A 25,856-nucleotide genomic window follows, 5' to 3' on the forward strand; every position below is an offset into this window, starting at 1 on the left:
GTGCCGCCCTTCCCGGGGCTCCATCCCCGCTGCTGGGGATGCTCAGAGGCGCGATGAGTTTGCTCAGCCTCAGCTCGCCCTCCTTTGGCTGCCGGGGCCAAAAGAGGAAGAGAGGAGGGCTCCCAGCCGTCCCCGTTGCCCTCCCCATCCCCATCCGCCTCCCTCCTTCCCTTCCTTACAGAAATATTATTAAAACGAAACCGAACCCGAGGCGCAGCCCCGCTCCGCGCAGCCGTGGGCTTTGGGACCCTGGAGCCGGGCTGCGGCAGAGGGCGGCAGGTGCCGGGGCTGCGGGGCACGGCGGCCGGTCGGGACCGGGGCGCAGCGGAGCCCAGCCCGCGGGGCGGGGGTGTAGGCGGGGGGAGGCGTTTGCGGCTCAATAACGCCCAGCAGAAGTTGCGAGCGGCGAAGAGAGACAGAGAAGGGGAAAAAACACCCCGACACTCACCCGCCCCATCCCTCCCGCAGCTCCGCTTCCTGCCCAGCCCAGCTCACTGCAGCGTGACCGCTCCGCTCCTCTCCATCCCCGGCACCCCGGGCACCCCGGGCCCGGCGGCAGCGCCATGGGCAACGCGGCCGGGGGCATGGAGGGGGCTGCGGCCCGAGAGAACCGAGACCCCCGAGCTCCGGGCCCCGCCGCTGTCGCCGCCTCCACCGCCGCCACCCCGCCGCGGCCGCCGCCGCCCGCCCGGCAGCCCATGCCCGCCGCGGACGAGCTGGAGGAGCGCTTCAGCCGCGTCCTGGTGAGTCCTGGAGGAGCCGCAGTCCTGCACGGGCTTTTCTCTGTGATTTTTTTTTCCTCCCCCTCCATCCCTCCTTTCCCATCCCCGCGGCGTGGGCCGGCTCCTCCCGTTGCTCACGGGGACCGCCAGCGGGATGCCCCGAGCTCCGCGCTGCCCGCTCGGGTGACGCTGTCCTCGGCCCCGGGGATGCTCCGCAGCCGCGGGGATGGGGCTGAGGAGCCGGCGGCAGGCCCGGAGCTGGCAGCGCGAGCAGTGCCAGCCGTGCACGCTGCAGCGAGCCGGTGCTACAGATAGCAACCTGCCTCGCTCACCTCCTCCCCTGCTCCTCTCCGGCGCATCCCGGCAGCGCTCTCCCTCTCCCCCTCCCTCTATTCCCATCTCAGCGCTGGGCTGAGGACTGGGATAAGCCCCAGCCTCGCTGGTCTGGAGCAAACCACCCGCTGTCCCGTGCCGTGGGGCGGCTGACCCGCCGCGTGCAGCCCCACAGCCCCATGGGGCGCTCGGGTGGGCAGAGAAGAAGGAGGTGAGCTGAGTGCCGGGCACCAGCAACGCTGGATTGAGCTGCTGGTCGCTTCTCTCTGTCCTTGGGAGGGAAAGGATGGCCGTGACCTTCACTGTACAGCTGTGCTGGACGCGGTCCCCGTGCCTGTGCCTTCCCCCGCACGCAGCGATGTGGCCTTTTCCTCCCTCTGCAGCTCCGGAGGGCGGAGGCGAGAGCAGCCCGACTCTCCCCGCAAAGCCCCGCACGCCGCGGAGCTGGGGCACGCTCTGAAGGTCGTGCTCCTGTGTCCCCTCACTCACCAAAAAGCTCCACGGCAAAGTCAGATCGGCAACGCACCGAGAGCAGGGAAACGTTTGCTGCTTTCACATTTGCTGCTTTAATCCCCTTATCCCCTGCAGTCATCCCGTGTGCTCACCTGGACCGGTATAGGAGCAGCAGCCCGGCTCCGGCTGCAGGCACGGCTCCGGCGGCTGCTGTTACACAACGAGAGCCGGAGCAGCACCGGTGCTGTGACCTGAGATGCTCCACAGTGTGTGTGTGGCCTCGTGGCAGGCAGGACCCGCCGGCCCAGCACAGATTATTTACAGGCTTTTCCGCCGTGCAGCAATTACAGGAGGATTACTGGGGACAGGCATCGCAGCTGAAGTGTCTGCTCTGCCTGCAGACACGGGCTGTGAGTCCTCTGCATCTATTTTGACTTGCTGTCACTGCAGAGGGGTCACAGCAGAGGGCTGTGCAACACAGGGCCCGGGTGGTGCTCCTGGGACTCCCAGTATGGGGCTTTGCAGTAACTTGCTGTGTGCTCACAGCGCCGTGTGTTGCTTTGGGTGCAGGCTGCAGGATGAGGTTCAGGTTGTGGCTGTGCCTGTAATGGCTCTGGGGTGACGTGTGCGGTGCTTTCAGGAAGGGGATGGGGACCTTGAGGTGCTTCTGCTGCGACTGTGAGGCCTCAGGAAACATCACTTTCCGCTGGTGAGATGGGGCCCAGGTGTGCTCCAAGGGCCAAAGCTGAGAAGTGATCAAAAAGGGCAAAGTGGAGATCCAGATCCCTCCCAAACCTCCTGGGTCCCAAGCAGGAGCCCTGGCACGGAGCTACCGGGACGAGCAGGCAGCTTTCAGCGACATGGGAACCAGGCTTCTTGTGAAACTGGGTGTCCCAATCTCTCTTCCTCCTTTTACAGAGGCTCCCTTCCCCCTCCTTCCATCCCACTCAGGGCAGGGGGAGCAGCAGGACCCCCACAAGGGCCTTCAGCCACACCAGCTGTACTTGGAATCACCTCTAGAAACTCACGGTGTTAATGGGCTCACTTCTTTACTGCTAAGGGTGTGGGATTAGCAATAAGGCGTGAAGCAGTGTGCTGGTGATCCATCTGTGCTATTGCTGGGATGTGATCTGGGTCCATCACACAGCTTTGGGGACAGCGGTGCCATAACAGTGGTGTTGTGAGAGCATCCTGGTGTTGCGAGAGCACATCAGTGCAAACCAGGTTTTGGGCAGGTATCCCAAACTGAGGGAGCTGAAAGTCAGCCCAGGGCTGTCGGGCCAGCAGAGGGGTCCTGGGGGTCCCAACTGCCACCATGTGCTCAGCAATGGGGAATTCTGTATTACTGCAGAAATTCTGGCTTGTTCCCAGTTAGGGCTCCGTGGCAGATGCTGTATTGGCAAAGAGATGGCAGGGCCGTTTCTGTGCCAAGCAATTTGGGACGTGCTGGTGTGGCTGTGGGGTTACGGGATATGGGGACAGGAGGAGGAAGGAGTCAGTCTCTGGCTGCTGGGCCAGGGGCGTGCAGGTGTGTGTGTGTTCAGGGCAGTGCTGTTCATCCCCCTTACATATCAAGAAGCAAACAAAGGTTCAGGGAGGGCTTAAATGAAGAGGTGAGATGAGGGTGTGGTGGAGGTGAGCCACAGCTGGGCTGCCTGAGCTTCCAGAAATAGCCATGAGGGCTCTGAGATGGGGATGGTGGAGGCCCTGCTGTGAGGTTTTGCTGCTGAGCTGTGGCAGCTCAGCTGGTCACGAGAGCTTTGCTTTGGCCCCTTTGGAGACCTGGAAGAGAGATCAGTCACATCTGAAGGGGCAGAGACCTAAAAACACTCTGAGCCCTGGAGGAGCCGGGTGACAGATTCCCACAGAGCCCTTGTTTAGCTGCTGGTAACACCTAAAATCAGCAACGCTCTGTGAAATCAGGGCAGCCTGTAGGGTAGGGATGGGAACCGGGAGACCTGAAAAACTTCACTTTGCTGTAGAATCATGGTGTGCCGCAGGGCCCTGCATGGCCAGGAGCCACTGGTGTGCGTTTACAGTTGTCCTGGGGAACCAGCAAACGTCACCCTGCAGATGTTTGCAGATGTACCGTTGGCTGGAGCGTGGTGCTGAGGTCGGTCACAGTGAACCCCAGCTGCAGCCGTGCTGTGGGCTGGGGGAAAGGAAAATGATGCCCTGCTCCATGATGGATGCATCCCCAGTCTGGTCTCTGTGCAGCACAGCAGCATGTGGGATGGTGCCATGCTGTCAGGGCTCCCATGCAGCTCTGCTGATGTCCCCAGCATCCCCATGGAGGATGATTGCCTGCACAGCCCGGTGTTGGGAAGGAAGCCTGTGTTTGTGTGTCTGGCTCAGACTGTGGCTGAATCCAGAGGGCGTCCCGATGTGGGGATCCCCCCTCCATGCTGCTGCTGGCACTGGGCAGGCGCTCAGTGGGGAGGTGAGTGTGACTGACGAGTCTCATTTCCCCGCCGTATGCTCAGAGGAGCTTCTGCTTGTGCTTAAAATAGAGCTGGGAACAGCAGGCAGCAGGGAGGCTTTGGCCACAGCTGCACGGTAGCAGTGCCTGTCCCTTAGCAATTCTTTGCCCTTCCTTCAGGTGGGCTCTGGCCCCTGGTGGGGGGCTGCCTGCTTCCCTGCCAGCTTTTCCCTCTGGCACCTGCAAGGTTTGGGACGTGGCCATGGCCGGCTCCAGGGATCACCTCGCAGGGTGAGGTGCTCCTGGGAGCACTGCCCAGCCCTGATTGCTGTGTGCTGGGGTTTGGGAGAGCCCAGGCTGCTCCACTGGCACTGAGCCTTGGGAAGAGGCCGTAGCCTCAGCGTCACGTCAGCATAGCAAGGAGAGATGTGCTTGCTGGACGGGACAGTACTGGTGCCTGTCACTGCGGGGACACTGTAGGAAGTCTTGTGCCATAGATCAGGCATGCTCCAAGCCCTGCCTAGAGAAACATCACCTTCACAGCATCACCACAAGGGCTGGAGCATCCTGGGACTGGCACATCCCATCGGCTGCCAACACACCCTACTGCTCTCATCACTCTTCCCTGTGGCCTTGAGCTGGGGTGCTGTCCTCTCTCTGCTGCCCGGCATCTGATCCTTTATGCTGGGCCAGGGGCAGCTTCCCATCACTGTTGTGTGGTTCTGCATCTGCCGTGTGCCCAGACACTGCTGCACACATGGATCCACACGTGAGCTCCCAGCTCTCAGCCCCACATGCTGCCTCTCTCCCCTCCGCCTCGTGCAGGTCGGGAAACCACAGAAGACGCCTCAGCAGCTCAGCCCTGATCCCTAAGCAACGGGCGTCTCGTTTCAGTCTGGGTTTGACTCGAGCTGCCCAACCAGCAACGGCAGCACTGCGCGTGTTTTGCAGAGCAAACACTTCTGTGGTGGATGCTTTTAATTTTCTCTCTGGGTGCAGAGACTGGCCCTGCTTGAAGGCTTGAAGGTGTGGAATGAAAAGGGACTGCCTGACACCCACAACCCCTCGGCCTCCCCAGCGGGGTTCCTCTGCATGGCCTCATGCTGCTGTTGTACAACCAGAAGCCCTTTTTGTAGTGGGAAATGATGTAGGTGCTGCTTTGCCTCCCCCTGTCTGGTTTCAGGCGCAGGGTAAGTCCCTGCATAACCCTGCAGCAAGTCCTTCCCCTGCTGGCTTTGGCTGTGGTGGGGGTCTCAGCCAGCCACCTCCTGCCAGGGCGCTGCTGAGGTGTCACCGCAGGCACTGGAGATGCTGGTATCCTGGTGGATGCTTGATGACAACTGTTCAGGCTGCCAGGAGCAGGGCAGGCAGCAGTGCTGCTCAGCAGCTGTGTGTGCCCTTGTGGGCTGTGCGGCCTGCTGTGGGTGCACCCCATGGCACAGCGGGATGCGGATGGGCTTGACAATGGGTGCTGGTTGGAATGAGGGTGTCAGTCTGTGGTTGCTGGGGTATGTCCCCTTGTCCCCTCCGTCCTTGTCCTTACCATCCCTACCACCCAAGGGGAAGCACCAAATCCTGCCTTTACCACCTGCCAGCTCTTCTTGCATCACATCTCCCACTCTGCCCCACGGCCCCAATGGCACCAGAGCCCCCAGCAGGAAGTGAGAACCAGCTTCTTTGTGCTCCTGGCTGACGCCACGGACCACAGCAGAGTGTCCTGGGTGGGAGGCCACTTCCTTCCCCTGCACCACGTGCCTTTGCGGGGAAGGCATCCACCACCCTGTTTGTAACCCAGACAGTGCCACATCCTGCCCCCAGGCCCAGCCCTGCTGTGTGAAGGGGCTGTGCCCTCATTGGGGACAGCGGGGCTTGGCAGCAGAGCCCAGGCATGGCCACCTCTGTAGGGACATCTCTGACATCCCACTCTGCCCACATCCTTGGGGCAGGGAGCCCATGCAAGGCCCTGTCCCATCAGTGAGGCTTGTTCCTGGCTTTTCGGAGCTCCACAGCTGGTAAAATCAGGCCCTGCTGGTTTAATGTTTAGACTGTCTTGTGAGAAGCCAGGATTTGTTCTTGTTGATCTCTGCAGGTCCCTTCCAACTCAGGACATTCTATGTTCAGACTTTGGAACAGCCCAGTGCAAAGCTTATAGATGTGCTGTGGGCTTGGGGTCTGCAGGGTCCCATATATTCACATGGACAGAGCTGCCCAGCAGAAGGGCCCTGGGGGTGTCAGTCACCCACGGCAGGTTCTGTGTAGCAACCTGGGATGTGTCACTGCCTTGCCTGTCCCAGGGCCCATCCGGCCATTGCAATGCAGCCCGGTGGCCTTGGAGTGAGGCTATTTGTGGCCTTGCAGCATAATTTTGGTATTGGTGCTGTGGACAGGTGGGAGGGAGCAGCTGGCTCCAGGCAGCCCAGCCAAAAGCAGCCAAACACCAGCTCTATGTGGTGGCCTGGGGCTCCAGGCAGCCCAGTGACCATGGCTTCAGCCTCTGTGCAGGCTCCTTCCTGCCCCCATCACTCTGGTTTGGTTTGTTGCAAAAGCAGCCTGACAGGTCGTTGGTGGGAGGTGGGCGCTGAGGTTTCCGCTCCTGCCTGGCGTGTTGGCACTTCTCTTTCGTGGGCTCCTCTGTGGCTGCCTGCATCCCTCCCTGCTGCGCTCAGATCCTGGCCAAACCATTGTGGGATTCCCCAGGGATGTGGGTGTCCCAAGGGCTGCGCCCACTGGTCACTGCACCTCACATCCCTGTGCTGGGGAACCCCAGAACTGAAGGTTAAGGTGACTCAACAGGGTTGGATCCGTGCACTGTCTCCATGTGCTGTTTCACCATCTTGCCAGGCCGTGGCTTTTCCAGGTTCTGCTCCTGCTTTTCTTGGGGCTGAATCTCCAAGAAATTGCTCTTTGGGGAAATGAAATGTCAAACCTTTTAATCTCAGGGTATGTGTGCCATGCCGGAGGTGCAGTGGGGGTTCCCCCAAGGCTCTGCAGGTCACCCCATGGTATCTGCACCCCCCTAGGATGCGCTGGCACTCTGCACCTCGCTGTCCTGCAGGCAGGAGCTGAGCCTGGGGTGTCCCAGGGCCCCCGGACGTGGTGAGGAGCAGTTTTGGTGGCTGCCTCTTGCCATTTGAGGAGCGGAAGCCACGTCACGTCCTGCTCAAGAGGCCGCGGTGGTGGAGAGGCTGATGGGTGGGGAGGCGGCGCAGCCGGGTTGTGCAATGCTGGCACGAAGGGACGTGGTGACATGCAGCACCCTGCCCTCAGATCGTGTCCACAAATAAACACTGATTTCACCATCTGGGCCTGCTGTGTGCCTGCAGTCAGGGCTCAGGGCCATCCATCACCCTCAGGCCATGGGGGCTCAGCCACGTCCCCAGCCTGGGCCGCCATTCAAGGTGGTGGTTTGCTGGACTGGGATCCAGGTTGCCAGTTTTGCTGCCCTTGTGACATGGAGAGCTGACTCCAGTTTTCCCCTCGACATCCCCTGCCCCCAGCTCCTGTGCCCTCTGCTGTGGGGATCCCAGACACCCTTGGACAAGGACAATGCTGATGGGTCTGTGATGCCTGATGGTGACACAGTCACATCCTGGGGACAGCAATGTCCCCATGGTCCCACTGGCAAACAGAGACGGTGCTGAGTGAAAGGGGAGCACCACATGCCCAGAGAGGACTCTGGGGACAGCCGTGCCCCTGACACTTGTCTCCCCACAGAGCTCCATGAACCTGCCTCCAGACAAGATGAAGCTGCTCAGCCAGTATGACAATGAGAAGAAGTGGGAGCTCATCTGCGACCAGGTGAGGTCTGAGTGCTGCGTGGCACCTTGCTGGCCCTGCTCCTGGCTCTGTCCCCAAATGCCACTCACAGTTGGTGGCTGCTGGTACATGAGACTGGAGCGGTGGATCCGAGTGCTGGCATCCATCTCCATTAGTGAGACAGCAGCTGATTAACCTGATTAAACATTTATAGGCGGCCATCTGCAGTACAGGGGGTGGGTGGCTGCTGTGCTTCTGGGCAGCGCTGGGAGCTGGGACATTTCCCCATGCTGCTTGCGGATGTCCTGGCTTCAGCCTCTCTGTGTGGTTTGTAGGAGCGTTTCCAGGTGAAAAACCCGCCGTCTGCCTACATCCAGAAGCTGAAGAGCTACTTGGACACAGGCGGTGTGAGCAGGAAGGTGAGGGCTGCCTTGCACCCTGTGAGTCTGCCCTTGTTCCCCTGTGCTGGTCCCCAGCCTAGTGACCATTCGGCTGTCCCTATTCCTCCAGTTCAAGCGGCGAGTGCAGGAGTCAACACAGGTGCTCCGGGAGCTGGAGATTTCCTTGAGGACCAACTACATCGGGTAAGGAGGGGTCCTTGTCAATGGGGCAGAGGCTCAAATGCTGGTGGCTTCTGGCTGTGGGGGTGACTGTGATGTGGAGGCACAGGTGGAGGCTGGTGGTCTCATCCTGCCTGTCTGGGAGGACTCTGATGAGAGGATGGAGGTGCTGAGGCAGCAACCAGCTGTGCCCTGACTGCTCCAGAACCCAGTTTCCATCTTGGCTGTGCCAGTTTGTTGCCACCCATGGGTCCCAAGTAGGACCCTGCCCCCCACACTGGGTGCCCTGGTTCCTTGTGGCATGAGGGTTGCCTGTGTTTTTATCTGGGCATGGTGACCCGCTGCCCAAGGCTGGGCTGTTCCATAGGGTGGTGGCAGAGCCTGTGGGCTGTGTCCCTTGCAGGTCAGGCACTGGGGTTTTGTGTGGCACCCACCTGTGTTGGAGAGATGGCACATGGTGGTGCCATGTCCCCTGCATGTCCTAACCTTATGGCTGGGGACACCCAGGGTGTACCTGGGTGCTTTCCCCACCACAGTGAGGGTCTGCTGGGGATGTGGAAGGGGAGGTGGGAGGAAGAGAAGAGTTGGCAAACCCCACTAACCCCTCTTCTCTGCAGCTGGGTCCAGGAGTTTCTCAACGAGGAGAACAAGGGGCTGGATGTGCTGCTGGAGTACCTTGCCTTTGCCCAGTGCTCTGTTGCGTATGTACCCACTGCCGCTGGCATTCCGGGTCCCCTTTTCCCCTGATCCCCTGCCCTGACGCTCTGTCACTGGGCTGGGGTCGGCCTCCTGCTGGGCTCAGAGGGGCTGGGTGAGCTGGGGGGGGGGCTCAGAACAGCCCACATTCACCACCTTGGATGTTCCCATGTGTCTTCTGGCACTGAGGTTTCTCCTTGCCCATCTGTCCCTGTCCCCACATGGGCCACCAGGTATGACATGGAGAGCACTGAGAATGGCAGCCCGGGCTCTGAAAAGGGTAAACCCCTGGAGCGGTCGGTTGAGGACCTGAGCAAAAGCAACTCCTCATCTCCCACACACGGCATCTCCAAAGTGCGGCACCTCACTGTCAGGTAACCTGCAGCACCCCAGTGCCAGACCCCACTGCCTCGCTGCCCCCTGGCCCCGCCATGCTGCGCTGTGCCAGCTCAGAGAGGGGCTCGGCAGGGAGATGCAGTCCTGGTCCTAAAAATGGATTCCCATCAAAGTGTGGGGGACTGGGGAGGGACAAAGCCACATGTGCTCCCAGCAGTGGATAAACTCTGCTGGGATCCAGGGCAGAAGCAGAGTTGGATCTATTCTCAGCGCTGCTCCCTGCTGCAGGATGCCCTGGCCAAAAGGAGTAGGGTGATCTGTGAATGAGTAAAATCAGAGTTGCTTGAGATTCAGGGGAATAAATCCCCAACCCACTGCTTCATTGGACATGGGAGGGTTTAAAAACAGCGACAGTTCAAATGTGACCAGGCCTGCACCCCTGAGCAAGACCCGCTGGCTGGCAGCTCTTGCTTGCTAACCCTGCAGCCCTCTTCTAACCCCACTCTTCTCTTGCACGCTGCCGGGGGATGTGCTCACGGTAGGTGACGGGGCCGGGGTGCTGGTGTGGCAGATGCCCCAGTGGGGCCGTGCAGATCCCCCTGACTCGCTGCTGGCTCTGGCGTGGGGACAGTCCCTGCAGTTGTCCCCAATAGTCAGGGTGGTCTGAGGGGACGCCCAGCTGTGGCCATCCTGGGAAGGGAGACAGCTGCCATAGCGTGTCTGGGGGCTCCCTCAGGACTGCAGGGCCTCTCACCACCTGCCAGCACCTCCGGAGGAGCCGGTGTGTCCCCAGCCCCAGGGACAGGTCAGGAGTGATGGCTCGGATGTGGCACCCGCGGGGTCCCAGCCCTTTGTCACCCACCCACCATGCCTCAGCCTGGTCACAGGCTTAGAAGGGCAGCACTTTGGTGCTCGATGCCAGCTCCTGTGAGTGGCAGCAGCCGCCCTGCTTGCCTCCCATCTGTGTTCCCCTGGCCCCCAGCTCTGTGCCCCAGCCATCCCGCGGGCTGCGCGGGAGCCCTGTTTCTCCCTCCTGTCCTGCAGGCTCTAACGTGCCTCCAGCTGCTGCCTCTCGAACCAGCACATCCACACCCTCCTCCACCACGTCCACCCCAGCGTCCCCTGCAGCGCCCCGGGCAGTGATGGGGACAGTTGCCCCAGGTCACCTGGCAGCTCCTATTCGCCCCGGTGAGCCTCCGAGACTGCCCATGCACGAGGGGCCCCTAGCTTTCCAGCCACCTCGGCCCCACCACAGACCCCCCCCCAGTGCCAAGAGTCCCTTGGGCTTGCAGATGGGGATGGTCACTGAGCCAGTCATGGGGGCTCCCCCCTTTTGGGATGCAGCTGGCTTGGTCTCTGGGTTTCTGCTGCTGGCTGGTGAGCCCAGGGCCACCGAGGCCACTGCCTGACCCCTTTGCCCATCTGCCCCCGCGCTGCCCCTGCCCTGCTTGCGCTGCACCCCACAGGTGCCCCCAGGTGTCCCCTGCTCAGCTGCCTTCTTGCCCGGCAGGCTCAACCCCTCACACAGCAGGAAGGCACTGAGGAATTCCCGCATTGTCAACCAGAAGGATGATGTCCATGTCTGCATCATGTGTCTCCGTGCCATCATGAACTACCAGGTGGGCACCGGCAGCATCCTCAGGGATCCCTGAGGGATCCCCAAAAGCTTCCAGCCCTGTGCTGCCCTCTTCAGGGCATTGGGGTGGAGTGACGAGGAGGAGTACATATCCACTGTCCCCAAGCTCTAATGGCATAGGGATACCCAGCCTTTGCACTCAGGTGTTCTCACTCAGCCACCTGTATGGTGGGACCATGGCAGAGACGCGTCACAGGATCCCAGGGTGTCCTTGGGGTGGGCCAGTGGATGTCTGACCTCATTCATGATCCTTTTCCCCCCAGTCTGGCTTCAGCCTGGTGATGAACCACCCAGCCTGTGTCAATGAGATCACCCTGAGCCTCAACAACAGGAATGCCAGGTAGGATCTGTCCCCTGCCCCCTTGTCCCCTGATGCGCCCCACAGCCCTGGTTCATCCCTGTGTCCCCACAGGACGAAGGCACTCGTGCTGGAGCTGCTGGCCGCTGTCTGCCTGGTCCGAGGTGGCCACGACATCATCCTTGCTGCCTTCGACAACTTCAAGGAGGTGAGTCTCCAGCAGGGATACAGTGTCCCTGTGATGACACCTGTGCTTGTGCCTCAGTTTCCTTTTGTGCAGCAGAGTCCTGCCCCATTGGAGCACCTTTGATCCTAAAAGTTCCCATCTCCTAACTCATTTGAGGCCACTTGGACTGTTGGGATCAATGTCCCCATGCCAGCAGTTGTCTCCAGGGCCACGTCCCAGCTGGACCATGGCACTGAGCAGCACCCAGCAGGGCTGGGCTGGCCTTGCCAGTCGGCACCTGCTGCCCCGACACCCCCAGCATTGCCCACTCCGGCCCTGCCTTTCCCAGCGCTCAGCCCCTGCTCCCACCCCAGGTCTGTGGTGAGAAGAACCGCTTTGAGAAACTGATGGAGTATTTCCGAAATGAGGACAGCAACATCGACTTCATGGTGAGTGGCTCACAAGGCAGGGGACCCGCAGCCTGGGGACCCGCAGCCTCCTGCTTTGGGGGAAGCTCCTGTGGGCCCTCCAGGCCTCTTGGCTGTGTCTCCAGCTGTGGGGCTGTCCCCAGTGTGTTGTGTCCCTCCCTGGGGTCCCAAGGGCTGTCAGATGGCTGTGCTGTCCCCAGGGCATCATGTTTTCTATCCAGCATGCCATTCTGTGCATGAGGGCCGCTGAGCCACCATAGTATCCCCAGACCATTGTGTCCCCAAGGGCTGCTGAGCAGCTGGCTGTTTCCCAGCCCTCCAGAGCAGTGAAGCCACCACGCAGTCCGCAGGGCCACCGTGCTGTGCCCAGGGCTGTGCTGAGCCTGCTCCCATCCCGCAGGTCGCCTGCATGCAGTTCATCAACATCGTGGTGCACTCGGTGGAGGACATGAACTTCCGGGTCCACCTGCAGTACGAATTTACAAAGCTGGGCCTGGATGAGTATTTGGATGTGGGTTGGGGCTTCCCCAGGCACCCCCGTGGTCCTGGCGGAGGGATGGGGGTGTCTGGACGCTGTGGTTGTCACCAGTCGTGACGGTGCCTCTGTCTGTCCCACGGCAGAGCCTGCGTCTCACCGAGAGCGACAAGCTGCAGGTACAGATCCAAGCCTACCTGGACAACGTCTTCGATGTGGGGGCCATGCTGGAGGACTCAGAGACCAAAACGGCCGTGCTGGAGCACATGGAGGAGCTGGAGGAGCACATCAGCCAGGTGGGATGTGGGCGCGGGGGCCGGAGCTGCTGACGCAAACCCCACTCGGGGCGGGTGGCGGCCGCGGCTGAGTGACGGTGCCTCATCCTCATCCCACACAGCTGACAGAGAAGCTGCAGGATGCGGAGAACGACTCCATGGCCAAGATAGCGGAGCTGGAGAAGCAGCTGAGCCAGGCGCGGCGGGAGCTGGAGGCGCTGCGGGTGAGCGCCCCTGGGTGCTGCAATGCTGCCGTGAACAAGGAGCCTCATTTGGGGTGCGAGGGGGATGTGGGTGACACGCTGGGTTTTGTCTCCGCTGCAGGAGCAGCTCAGCCCGCCGCAGCCGCCCAGCCCACCGGCCCCACAGCCGCAGGAGTGCTACCGGCTGGCACTGGAGCGGCGGCTGGCAGAGCTGGAGGAGAAGGGGTTAGTGCAGATCCTGCGTGGGCCCGATGGAGACGTCGCCATCGAAATTGTCCCTGTCGTCATAGAAACTACAGCAGCCCCCGTGGTTACCGGAGAGGCCACTGCCACCAGCACAGGTACCGCGGGTGCAGGGAAATGGAGGCCGCCTGCCGTGTCCCCAGTGTCCCCTTCGTGTTTGGGACAGGTGGCACAGAGGAGGGGTGGTGGTGTGTTTGGGGCACAGCAAAGGCGTGGGGATGTGCCCAGGGGTCACCCGATGGCAGTGGGATCTTGGCAGTGGCCCCGTGTCCTGCTGCGGTGTTGACTCATCCTCTTCTTTTTGTTTGTAGATACTCCAGCTCCAGCTCCTGCCCCAGCACCCGCTGCTCCACCCCCACCCCCACCTCCACCCCCCACCACTGCCTGGGGCTGAGCCTGGACCCCCCATACCCCCGCCCCCACTGCCTACAGACATCACCACCCCCCAGCCCTCCACTGCCAGGTGCCCAGGTACCCCCCACCACCCCCGCCGCTCCCTGGGGGCCCAGAGGGCTCTGTGCCACCCCCACCCCCACCCCCACCGCTCGGTGGGCCGCCGCACGCTGGGCCAGGCGCTCCCCCCACTGCCAACGGTTCAGGTAAGTTGGGTCTGGGGATGTTTCTGTGAGTATGCTGGGTTGGGGCTTGGCCCCCCAGTGACACTGCCCTGCTCTCACCCTGCAGTGAAGGTGAAGAAGCCGATCCAGACCAAGTTCCGCATGCCTGTCTTCAACTGGGTTGCACTGAAGCCCAGCCAGATCGACGGCACCGTCTTCACCGAGCTCAACGATGAGAAAGTGCTGCAGGTGAGGCCACGTGGGCAGGGGGCGTTGAGAGCAGGGGCTCAGTGTGGCTGCCACCCGAGTCCTCGCTGCAGCCGCACTGAGTTACCCGCCTTCGTCACCTGTGCACCCGCATTGCGGCCGTGCTGGCTTTGATCCCTTGCCCACGTGGCACCCATCTGTGTCACTGCCTCACGGGGCTGCAGCCTCCAGGGAGATGGAGGTCAGCATGACAGAGGGAAGGAGCACGGGATCTGCCCTGTCGTCTTCCTGTCACCCCCTCCCTGTCTCCTCACTCCATTTTCATCCTCTCATTCTGCCTACATCTTCATCCTCATCTTCATCCTCTGCCTTCTTCCCACTCCCCTCACTTTGTCCCCTTACTCCCTCATTATTCCATCCTTGTCCTCTTGTCCTATCCCTGTCCTATCCCCATCCCCTCTCCTCCTCATCCCCTCCCTCCATCCTCATCCTCTTCCCCATCCCACTTATCCTGTCACAGTCTTCTGGCCGCAGCCCCATCCCCTGTGCCCCACCGCAGCCCCCAGCAATGCCCTCAGCCTCGTGTCCCCACAGGAGCTGGACATGAGTGACTTTGAGGAACAGTTCAAGACCAAAGCTCAGGGCCCCGGCCTCGACATCAGCGCCCTAAAGGTGAAAGCCACACAGAAAGCCCCCAGCAAGGTCACGCTCATGGAGTCCAACAGGGCCAAGAACCTGGCCATCACGCTCCGCAAGGGCGGCCGCAGCATCCAGGACATCTGCACGGCCATTGAGACGTGAGTGTCCCCTCCTCGGTGCAATGGGGTGGTGTGGGGTGGGCTGCGCTGTGGGGTGGTGGGGATGGCAGTGCCCGCTGTGCTGCAGGTACGACCAGCAGGCGCTGAGCCTCGACTTCCTGGAGCTGCTGCTGCGCTTCCTGCCCACGGAGTACGAGCGGACCCTCATCGGGAAGTTCGAGCGGGAGCAGCAGCCCCTGGAGGAGCTCTCGGAGGAGGATCAGTTCATGATCCGCTTCAGCAAGATCCCGCGCCTGGCCGAGCGCATGAACGTCATGATCTTCCTGGGCAACTTCAGCGACACGGCCCAGCTGCTCATGCCGGTGTGTGGGGCTGTGTGGGGCAGTGCTGGGGGGCTGCAGGGAGGCGGCATCCTGCAGTGAGATTCATGTGCTTCCCCTCCACCCACAGCAACTCAATGCCATCATCGCAGCCTCTATGTCCCTCAAGTCCTCCAGCAAACTGCGCAACATCCTCGAGGTGAGGGGCAGCCCCATGGGGGGCACTGGGGCCATGGGGGGGCTGCTGGGGTGTGATGCTGACCTGCCTGGGGTGTCTCCTCAGATCGTCCTGGCCTTTGGGAACTACATGAACAGCAGCAAACGTGGGGCTGCCTACGGCTTCCGCCTGCAGAGCCTTGATGCGGTACATTGGGTTTGGGTCCAGTGTGTGCAGGCAGTGTCACTGTATGGGGACACACCATGGGAGCAGAGGGATGCAGTGATTTGCTGTGGGTGGGGAGGATGTGGGAGGCAGCTGTGGGGTGGAGGGGTGTGGGGAGCAGCTGTAGGGGTAAAGGGCCTGGAGAGCAGCTATAGGGATGGAGAGACAGAGCTAGCTGTGGGGACAGAGGGATACGTTGGAGCAGGTGATGGAGGGAGGTGGAGACTGGCCATGGGGGTTTGGAGAGGTGTGAGAATTAACCACGGGGTTTGGAGGGATGTAGGGAGCAGCCGTGGGGATGGAGGGGCACGAGGAGCAGGTGCGGAGATGGAAGGGTGTGTGTGCACAGAAGGACATGGGAACCAGCCATGGGGAAGGAGGGCTGGTGGGGCAGTGGGACGCAGGGCAGGGCTGACGCTGCTCTTTCCCAGCTGCTGGAGATGAAATCAACAGACCGTAAGCAGACGCTGCTGCATTACCTGGTGCGGGTGATCACGGACAAGTACCCTGAGCTGACCGGCTTCCACACCGAGCTGCATTTCCTTGACAAGGCGGGCTCAGGTAGCACCCATGGGCGTGGGGCTGGGGGCCGTGGCGGGTGCAGCCCCCGCCCCGGGGACCGTCTGAGCCCACCCTGATCCTGGAGCTGGTTGCTGACCGCCCTCCCCGCAGTGTCCCTGGACGGCGTGTTGCAGGATGTGCGGAGCCTGCAGCAGGGCATGGAGCTCACCTGCAAGGAGTTCATGCGGCAGGACGACAGCCTCGTGCTCAAGGAGTTCCTCAAGGCCAACACGGAGCTGATGGAGAAGCTGCAGGCTGACAGCAAAACTGCCAAGGTGGGTGTTGGGCCCCCAGTCCTGTGCCGGGATACCCCGTTGTGCTCCCTGCTCACACCTGTGCCCCATGGGAGAGGCTGTAGGAGGGCTGCTGCCAGCCCCCAACCCCAGATCTCTGCCCACAGGAGGCCTATGAGTCGGCCGTGGAATACTTCGGGGAGAACCCCAAGACCTGTCCCCCCACTACATTCTTCCCCATGTTCATGCGCTTCATCAGAGCCTACAAGGTAGGAGGGGATGGGGGTGTCCTGTTCCTGGGGTTGGGAGGGGATGAAGCCACGAGTGCGGCTGGGGGCTCCCTGCCCACATGGACCCACACGGGCACTCAGAGCATCCTCTGGGGCAGCTGCGGATCCAGGCACCGGGCTGCGCTGCTGGGGAGCACCAAGGAGAGGGAGCAGGGCGCTGAGCTCCCCCAGCAGCCCCCAGCTCAGCCCGCCCTCCCTGCGCTCCTCCCCAGAAAGCAGAGCAGGACATCGAGCTGTGGAAGAAACAAGAGGCTGCGGCCAAGGAAGCGGAGTCCGGACCCCCCGGCAGTGAGGAGCAGCCGGACATGAAGGTACCCGGTGATGGGACGGGACCCTGCGGCATCGCTGCCCCAGCAAACCCCGCACAGCCACAGCCACGAGGCAGCGGCCTGGGTCTGTCTGTGCCCTCGTGGGGTGGCCTTGCACCCAGAGCACGTTGCCTGTGGGAGAGAGCAAGAGACCGGGGGAGATGGGCAGCACGGGGATGGGCTGCTCACCCCGCTGTCCCCTCTGCAGTCACCGTTCCAGAAAGCCAAGCGGCAGCAGATGGACATGATCGCTGAGCTGAAGAAGAAGCAGATGGTGAAGGAGCCGCTCATTTATGAAGGCAAAGACGGAGCCATCGAGGACATTATTTCAGGTGAGCGGCTCAGCGTCCCCCTGCAGCCAATACAGCTGGGGGCGGGACATTGGGGGGCACGGTGATGTTCTGGGCCTCAGTGGCACAGCAGGGACCGCCTGGGGGTACGGGGGTGTCAGCAAGGACCGGGGGGACCCCAGCACCGTGCAGAGCCCAGACCCACCTGCAGCACCTTCCTGTCGCACGCAGCGGGGCTGCCCACCTCTCTGCCCTGTCTCACAGCTCTTCCTCCTCTTCTGCTCCTCCTTCCTCCCCTCCTTCCTCCTCCTCGCTGTCTGTGGATCGCTGTGCTCAGCTCTGAAAACTGTTCCTTTCACGGCCCGGACGGGCAAACGCTCGTCCCGGCTCTTCTGCGACGTGAGCTTCAGCGAGGAGAGCCCGCTGTAGCGGCTGCTGTAGGTACCGGGGCGGGGGGCGCCGGCAGGGGGCTGCGGCACGGCGGGTCTGCAGGGCAGGGCTGGGAGCTGCGGGTACCGCTATGGCAGAAGGGCCGGGCCGGGCTGCAGCTCAGCTCCGCTCTGTTCTTTCCTCCCGCTGCAGATCTGCGGAACAACCCGTACCGACGCGCTGATAAGGGCCGCGGCAGCGCCAAGAAGCGGGCGGCGGGGCAGAGCCTGCAGGCAACGGCGGACATGGCGCTGTGAGCCGCGCCGGGACGCGGGGTGGGAGCGGGGCCCGCTCGGCTCCGTCCGCCCCCATGGCCCCCATCGCCCCCATGGCCCCGCACACCGCGGGGCTGCCCCAGCGCTTGCTTCGTTCTCCCGGCGGGCGGAGCGGGCAGCGCCGCGAGCTGCTTCCCGGAGCTGCCGCATCGCACTCAGCGCTCGGGGCGGCTCTTGGCCCCGCTGCGCCCTTCAGCTGCCGGTGCCTTTGACCTCCTGCCGCCGGGCAGGAGCGGCGCTGCCGGTGCCTCTCGTCCCTCGGAGCCCATGGACGGCTCGTTCTGCAGAGCCGGCTGTGCCCCCATCACGGAGCTGCTGCCAACATCCCACCTGGGAGCCCCAGCAGCTGGCGGGGTGCTGTTTTAACGCTCACTTTCTACGTCTTCCTTAACATCTCCGTGCTGGAGGAGCACGGCCCGGCGCTCCCGTGGGTTCACAGTGGCTGGACCCAGCGCTGCTGCTGCTGCTGCTGCTGCTCCCCCCGCAGCGCCCGGCTCCGCTCCGTTCCCCGCTGCCCCCGTCCCGGCTGCCCGGAACGCAGCTCCCCGCTGTAACTAACGCTGCTCCTGGGGAAGGGCTGGGAATATGAATGCGTAACTTATAAATGCCTTGAAGCCAGAGATGTAAAACATTAACCGCTCCTTTGGATACGGCAGTATTTTTATATACCGAGGGCCTGTTAAAGCAGAACTGCTAATAAACCGACCCGAGTGCGGAGCGGTGCTGGTAATGCTGGCAATTTGTGCTGGCTCCACTTGCTCTCGGGGCCGGCGCAGCAATGACAGCCCGTGGTCCGCCTTTCTTTTCTTCATCCCCAGCTTTTATTTCTCCCCGGTGAAGCTGCAGGTCACCTTCACCCCCCCAGCCCCGCTCGGCCCCGCTGTGCACCCGCAGCCCCCGGAGCGGCGTTAATGCTGTACGGGAGGCGTGAAGCTCTGCAGGCTGCGCCGGGAAACGCATCGCGGTTATTGGGATGCTTCCATGGGGGGCTGAGGTTCAGAACAGCCGGGAGCCCGATTCACACAGCGGGTTAAGTGCTCGAGAACAAAAAAGTGCTATAAGGGATTAAACCCACAGAGGGGATGGGTTTGAGTTTTCTTCGAGAGTTCCACTTTCCTACAGCAGCTCAGCTGTACGGCTCCGGTTGGGGACAACGCTGCCACGGGTGGTGGGAGCTGGAGGGAGCAGCTGTGGGGCACAGCTCAAAGCTCCAGAGCTGGATCAGGGCTCCATCAGCTGCTTTAAGTGAGTTTCCCTTCACCGCCGGCCCAGAGCTGTCAGCAAAGGGAGAGCAGCACCTGCCCACCCGAACTGGGCACACGTGGGTTCAACACACAAAATAGAAACACACAAATCAGTCATTAAGTTCCCCAGAAATAAAGGCACAAAAGCCCATCTGCTGCCCAGCCCGTGAGGAGGGGCTGAACCGGGGCTGGATCCACAGCTGGATGCGGGATGGAGAGATGGAATCTGGCAGCACAGGTTGGCTGAGCTGACATCCTTCCTCTGCCCCATTGCCTGCAGTGGAGCCGTGGGGCTGCAGCCGTGGCTCTGCCCAGCCAGGCCGTGCTCCTCCAGCAGGAGCAGATGGGCAGATGAGAGCTGCAAGCAAATCTCATTCTGGAAACAAAGCTCTTTTGTGATTCAGGAAGGAAAGGTCTGCATGGAAGGTGAGACCAGAACCCCGGCAGTTACTGCTGTGTCTTCTCTTGAGGCAGAGCTGCTGCCACCCACAGCCTGCAGCCAGGTCCCGGCCTTCCTGCAGCTCAGAGGACACCAACCTGCTCCCCTGGGTGCTCTGAGGACACACAGCCTCCTTCCAGCCCAGCAACAACTGGCTTCCCTTTGCTGAGCAATGGGAGCTCTCACCCGGCCTCCACATCCTCCTGATGAGCACAATCGTATTCCTCTCAAGAGCAGAAATTGCCACCTCCCATTCTCAAGCTCAATGTAACACACCCAAAACAAGCACTGCCCCACTGTTCTGGGGAATATCTACGCTTCAGGTCATGTCCTGAAAGGGGCCGGAACGGCGGCGAGGTGAGAGCACCGTGCTGAGCCACTATCCTACTGCAGCACCAGGCTCCAGCACGTGGTGCTCCATGGCAGGGGGTGCTTGGAAGCTTTTGCAATTCCACGTTTCAGCGAGGTACAAAACCCTCTCCAACAGGAGCGGCCTCACGGCCTGTTCTCCAGCTGCCCGTGTTTGACTCTCCACGCCCAGCTGACGCTGCAGTCCGGGGCCAGGGTGCACTGCAGCTCAATGCCCGAGTCGGGGACTTCCATGTCGTAGTGAACGGGGTGGCCGTCCTTCGTCACCAGGCTGAAGGCGGGGACGGGAATCTGTGGGGCAGAGCAAACAGAGCTGAGCCCTGCTCAGAACATAACATCAGCCCCGCTCAGAACGTAACATCAGCCCCGCTCAGAACGTAACATCAGCCCCGCTCAGAACGTAACATCAGCCCCGCTCAGAACGTAACATCAGCCCCGCTCAGAACATAACAGCCCTTAGCAAAGCATCGCAGCCCCAGGCGGGGGCGGGGAGCTTAAGTGGTCCTCATTACGTAATCTTAACAGTATACACTGGCCTATCCAGCACACACATCGGATATAAATTACTACACACCTAAGGCTGCAGCAGAGGTGCTGTTAAAGATGGAGCTCAACTGCGATGCATGCAGCGGTTGGCATTCAGAAAACAGCTTTTCCTATCAACAAGCCTGCGATTATTTTACTAAGTGCATCATCAGGGTCCCTGCGCAGACTCCTGGCTCACTGCTTTGAGGCATTAGGAGGCTGTAGGATAGAAGAAATGGCTTAAACAAAAGCCTGCGATGGCTCCAGCCCTGCGTCTCACCTGGCTGCTTATCCCAGTGGCGATGTCTCCCACCTTCGTCCTGTGGAAATCCCTGATGTGTAAATTTTCTCCACTCAACAACCTGATCTGGATTTTCACTCCTGAAACACACCAGAGAAACCCTCAGCTCCCGCTGTGGGCACAGCAGCTTCGCAGTCCCACACAGAAGCACTGACTAACAGGGCACGGCCATCGCAGGCGCTTCCTTCTGTCATCAGGGGTTTTGTTCAGGTTGGTCCTGGCACAAAGAAGTGCTGGAGACAAAAGGTGACTCAGAGCAGAGCCGGGCTTAGTGAGAAAGCAGCTGAAGACGCTGATTTGCACAACGCACCCTCAGGATCACTCTGTAGATGGTTACACAGCACCTATTCCTGCACACGGCAGCTGCATGAGGTATGAAGCTGAATCAGCCTCAGTGGGATCGGGGTGTCTGTGGCCTTTAGTTGGCTGCACAGACTCGAGTGCCCCCCACCTGCCTGCAGGGAGCAGACTTGGCCCTGTCACAGCCCGGTCCCTGGAAACACAGCAGCTGAGGAGGGACCCCGGTGGGCAGTGAGGCTGTATGTGTCTGCATGTGCTGACTGCAGGAAGAGGGACTCACCGTTGAAGCAGCTGGGGGTGTCCGTGTGGCGGCTGCGGCTCAGCACGTTGTTCCAGCTGAAGCTCTGTCCGTCTGTCTGGCTGCTCCAGGAATGGATGCCGGAGCTCATGGTGTCCCGCAGGCTGAGGGAAGCCTTCATGGAGTTCTGCAGGAGGAAACGTGAGGCTGTTAGAGGCTCCCAAAGAAACGGAGCTCCCGTGGAACAGCAAGATGGGAACAGCCCCAGGGGAAACAAAGCAGGAATCCATTGTGCTGGGCCTTGAGTTACTCAGCACTCGCCCACCAGCCGGGAAGGTGAGGCAGCAGCACTGTGCAGATGTGAGCAGCTATTTTCAATAGTCAACTCTTCGGCTGAAGAGTTGCATGGGAAAGAAAAGGGGTTTTCACCACACCCACAGCACAATAAAGCATCAGATAAATGCAGTCTCATGAAGAGAGAGATAACACACAGGAAAAGCAGCAGCTGCGCTGTTTAGAAGAGCCTGCGCTATCTGAGAGTCGGGGGGGGTCAGTGTGACAACAGCAGCACGTTGGTAAGCAGCCACTGAGCGCCAGGTCAGCTGCTGGGGGCTGGTGCTGTACAAAGGGAACAGCAAAGCATGGAGCTACAACCACAGTGCACTGCTTGGCTTTGGAACAACAAGCAAAGGGTGTAAGGGCAGATCACAGCCATCCCTGCCTCAGTACGGCTCACTCAGGTGGGTTGTTTTACTGGTATACCTTGCACACAGCAGGGTTAAAGCAAACCAAACTAATAAAGCGTGGTGTTAAGTGGACTGTAGCATTGGGAGGGGTTGGTTAGCAGCTGGCCCCAATGCTGCTCACCTTCTCACTGGCGTCTGACACAGACGGGCTGTCAATGCTGAGACACGAAAGCATTTGTTCCTGCTCTTCCAGTGAATACGGCTGAGAAAGGCTGTTCAGAAACAGCTCTGCAAACAGACAGGAAAATATTCCCAGTGAATCCTTTCACTCCTCCCTGCCCCAATCCCAGACACTACAGTTAACACCCAAAGCATCTTCAGTGCCACACTGACAGCAGCGTATTGGAAAACCCCACACAACCCCTCTGGGATGCGGCAGCTGTTGCTGCTGCCATGAGAACTGAGCCAGGACGGACAGACCAAGCCGCCTCTATTGCTCCATACCGATCTCCAGCTGCTGCAGCTCCTGTTCAGAAATGGTGGTCGTTCTCTCCGTGTGGCTGCAGCTCTTCAAGGGGAGGGGAGGGGAGGAGAGAGGAGGAGGATCCCAGATCCGGGGCAGCTCCCTGCTGGGGTTGCAGCGGGTTCCCTCGCGCTGCTGCGTTCGCTCCGGGGCCGGTGGAGGCGCAGGGCTGGCACAGCAGCCTCGGGCTGCAGGGTCTGGGTCAGGAGCGGCCGAGGCTGGGCTCACTGCAGGGGGCAGGGATGTCTGCGGGTTGCTCTCTTTGTGCAGTGCCAATCGCCGGGGCTCTCTGTATTCGCCTTTCCAGGGGCTCGTCACACCTCCCACTGCAGAAACAGAGAGCACACAGATGTTGTATAGAGGCAAAGGTTTCCTGTCACCGCATGAGTTTCTCTTGCTGCAAAAAGCCCAGCTTTCCCTGAACATAAAACCAGCCGAAGCCCACGAGCTCCTGGTGCAGCAGGACTGACAGAAATTATGGGCTGTCTCGGAGGGAAGGAAGGGCCACAAGCACAACTTCCAGCCAAGGATGCTGCAGCTCCGCTCCCAGCTTTGCCGCACAGCAGGCTGCAGGCAGCGGGCACAGCAAACCCAGCACACAGCTTCACAAACATGCATGAAGCACAGCATCGTCTACTTCATGCAGACAAGGAACGGTGTGTGTCAGCATGCAGGAAGTCACAGCGTATCTGGGGTCCCTTTGGGGTTAATCTCAGTAGAACCAATGCAGGGAAAAGCTCTCAACCCAAAGCGCACATCAGTGCTGAAGTGCAAGCGATGCACTGAGCAGAACGCATTGCAAAATGCACTGCTATTCCCCAGAGGAACAGTGACATGAGTGCTGGGTGCCCACTGTGCAGCGTGGGAGAGCAGCCCGACGGGTGGCACCACCCTGCTACCTTCTTGCAGCGCAGTGCTGGCCTTGGTCCTCAGCTCGGACGCAGACGCCCTCTGCACGGGCTCCTTCTGCAGCCCCATTTTAATGATCTCAGCAGTGAGGGGGTTGCAGGAAGGTGGAATTTCCCTCAGAGGAGGCGGCTCCTTCGCGATCTGCACAGCAAACAGGAAGCGAAAGAGGTTAAACCAGAGAGGCTTCATTTGATTGCAAAAAAAGGTTCTTCCCATCCTGAAAGCTCTCCCAACCGTAACGACAGCGTTACGCGACGGACCCGAGCAGTAATTTGCCTACAGCTGAGCGGCTGGAGCTCACACCCAAACCACGAGCAGGATAGGAAAGAAACAGCCACGCTCTGTGCAACATGTAGCAGTCTGCAGGAGTGAGAACCTCCCGCTCTGCAGCACGGCTGCTGTCAACTCAGAGCCCTCCTGCTGCATGGCTGCACTGAGATATCACAGGCTGAAGTAGCTCTTATTGCAGATCGGAGCAGCTCACCTTCAGACAAAGGGGATGGTTGTAATACTGCGTCCAGGGGTGGCACCCGTTCAGCATGTGCAGCATCATGCAGCAGCTGCTCCACACGTCCACCTTGGAGTCGCAGCGCTTCCCCAGCACCACCTCTGGAGCCATGTGTGTCTCCGTGCCGGGCACGTAGTTCCCTATCAGCATTGAAATGAGAGCTCACTGAGTGCCAGCCGGATGGCTGTCCCACTGCTGGGAAGCTGAGGCAGCCTCCCTGGCTCTTCAGTTAAGTGAGATAGGAGTCAGCTTCACCCCACAGCAGCATCCAAAGCCCCACACCCCGACAGGCCTCACCCACTGGGATATGTATTAATGTGCCCTTGCAGTGCACATGGGAGGGGACCTATAAACTATAAACCTCCACCAGTGAACACAGCGTCAGGAAACAAGTCCTTTTCTTTCGCCATTCCACTGCCCAGAAATCAGGGAGGAATTCTGCCTTTGGTGGAGGTCAGGATTCTACCCTGGCTGTTTAATGAAGTTACAGCAGCAGCCAGTTAGATATTAAAGTCTGGACGTGGTTTCTCAAGGGAGGGAGCACTGAATGTAGCATGAAATACACAACAGCCCTCCAGACTGAGAGACAAGGACCAGCTTCCAAAGCTCCACTCATTTCAGCTGCCAGCAACACACATCACAATACAACTCATCAACCTATGAGGGAGTTACATCTGGAAAATGCAGTAGCATGAAAATTTATCCATATATAAATGTTCAGAAAGAGTCAGTAGAGCAATTCTGTACAGCGACAGCAGAGAAGTCTTACCTGTGACCAAGCACTTCCCCAGGCCGTCAGGATGGAGGTGAGCAGAGTGACCAAAGTCACACAGCAGAGCTCTGCTCCCATCGTCAGACAAAAGCACGTTTTCCGCTGCCAACGAGAGGTGGTGAATCCATCAGTGCCCTTTGTGTGGGGTCACCCAGAGGGAAACAAAGCCCCAAACCCACAGAGCTGCTTTAATAATGAGTCCAAACTGGGGTCTGTTAATCCTACAGAGCCTCACTGTACACCACCAGAGCCACCCCAGATGTCTGTCAGAGCTGCCCAACCCACACCCAGACACCAGAAAGGAAGGGGTGACAAATCCCATCACTATGCCCAACTGCTTTGGACTAAGCCAAGCTCCAGTCCCAAAGGCAGAGCAGAAGATCTCATTCAGTGACCTTTTGCCACTCGGAAGCCCCATCCCCAGCAGTTTGCTCCTGGTAAGAAGGGAAGGCCACGACCCCATCAGCAGCATCCTACCTTTCACATCTCCATGGAGAATGTTCTGAGCGTGCAGGTACTCCAGGCCTTCCAGCACCTGCCCCAGGTAACTGAGGGCTCTGTCCTCGGGCAGGCAGCCGCTCTGCTTAATTAGCTGACCCAGTGATCCACCTGGCAGGGAACACACAGAGTCTGTGTCAATTCAGCTGTTAATTCAGTGATTCAACAGAACCACCAGCACTGTGACAGAGACATGAGAACTGCTGGTTCTGACAGCCCTCATCTCCCACACCTGGGTCCGTTCCCTATCTTTATCCCCAGAGGTCTCACAGCACATGGACACCGGTGCCTTTCACACCACCCATTGCTTTGCATCTATTTCACAATGCTGTTCTGCCCTAAAAGCAACCACTGTGTGCTCAGACTCACGCTGCAGGTCCCCAGGCTGTGCTTGACAGCAGCATGGCTGCAGGAGGAGCCTTGGGTGACAGAGGAGCACCCAGGTTTGTCTGTCCAGCGTGCTCTGCCATCAGGCAACACGCACAGATAAACACAGCACCAAAACCAGGAGGGAGCAGCTCTGTGTTTCAATGGGAATGTGCAGCTGGAATGGAGCAAGGCTGGGCTGGAAACACTGCCCAGAAACAGCAACAGCAGCCAGACACCCACGGGGACAGCAGGCGGCTTCCCAGCACACCCACGAGTACAGGGCTGGGGCACCCGATAGTTAATGAGATGGGAGGGAGGAGATCCGTGTCACTGTGCTGCACCATCCCTTCCTCACCCTCCATCAGCTTCATGAAGATGGTCACCCAAGGTCCCTCCTTCACAGCACCATACAACGGCACAACTTTAGGGCTCGTTATCACCGCGCACGTCGTTAACTCCTCTGCACGGAAGTGTTCGACCTGCACCTGGAGGAACAGAGGAACGGATCTGGTGACGCCCGTCATGTTTTTCTGTGTGCTGTAGCTACGTTTGTTTCTATCCAGCTG

General features: G+C 60.3%; 2 protein-coding genes across 3 annotated transcripts in view; one reads left to right on the forward strand and one right to left on the reverse strand.

Annotated features, from left to right (window-relative positions):
• FMNL1 (formin like 1) lies at positions 1–17,600 on the forward strand. Its single transcript, XM_032449350.1, is given in 31 exon segments — positions 1–279; positions 469–743; positions 7,642–7,725; positions 8,019–8,102; positions 8,194–8,267; positions 8,861–8,944; positions 9,173–9,313; positions 10,786–10,894; positions 11,175–11,251; positions 11,324–11,417; positions 11,750–11,824; positions 12,204–12,314; positions 12,425–12,574; positions 12,676–12,777; positions 12,878–13,283; positions 13,320–13,369; positions 13,371–13,426; positions 13,428–13,472; positions 13,474–13,598; positions 13,684–13,805; positions 14,358–14,560; positions 14,649–14,883; positions 14,972–15,040; positions 15,125–15,205; positions 15,655–15,784; positions 15,896–16,059; positions 16,185–16,286; positions 16,520–16,618; positions 16,824–16,947; positions 17,243–17,342; positions 17,488–17,600. Coding segments are annotated over 30 exon segments (3,804 nt in total). The 5' UTR covers positions 1–38; the 3' UTR covers positions 17,335–17,342; positions 17,488–17,600.
• The window catches only part of MAP3K14 (mitogen-activated protein kinase kinase kinase 14), a 14,372-nt gene continuing 6,000 nt past the window's right edge, over positions 17,485–25,856 (reverse strand). For both annotated transcript variants that reach the window (XM_015885466.2, XM_015885467.2), the window contains exons 7-16: positions 25,646–25,775; positions 24,901–25,032; positions 24,421–24,525; positions 23,628–23,791; positions 23,134–23,284; positions 22,216–22,560; positions 21,893–21,999; positions 21,068–21,212; positions 20,467–20,567; positions 17,485–19,952 (exon numbers count right to left, since the gene is read on the reverse strand). In XM_015885466.2, the coding sequence (XP_015740952.1) occupies positions 19,788–19,952; positions 20,467–20,567; positions 21,068–21,212; positions 21,893–21,999; positions 22,216–22,560; positions 23,134–23,284; positions 23,628–23,791; positions 24,421–24,525; positions 24,901–25,032; positions 25,646–25,775 (1,545 nt within the window). In that variant the 3' untranslated portion in view covers positions 17,485–19,787. The remainder of the gene's footprint in view (positions 19,953–20,466; positions 20,568–21,067; positions 21,213–21,892; positions 22,000–22,215; positions 22,561–23,133; positions 23,285–23,627; positions 23,792–24,420; positions 24,526–24,900; positions 25,033–25,645; positions 25,776–25,856) is intronic.

Source organism: Coturnix japonica, chromosome 27 (genome assembly GCF_001577835.2).
Source record: "Coturnix japonica isolate 7356 chromosome 27, Coturnix japonica 2.1, whole genome shotgun sequence".
NCBI classification, from domain to species: Eukaryota; Metazoa; Chordata; class Aves; order Galliformes; family Phasianidae; genus Coturnix; species Coturnix japonica.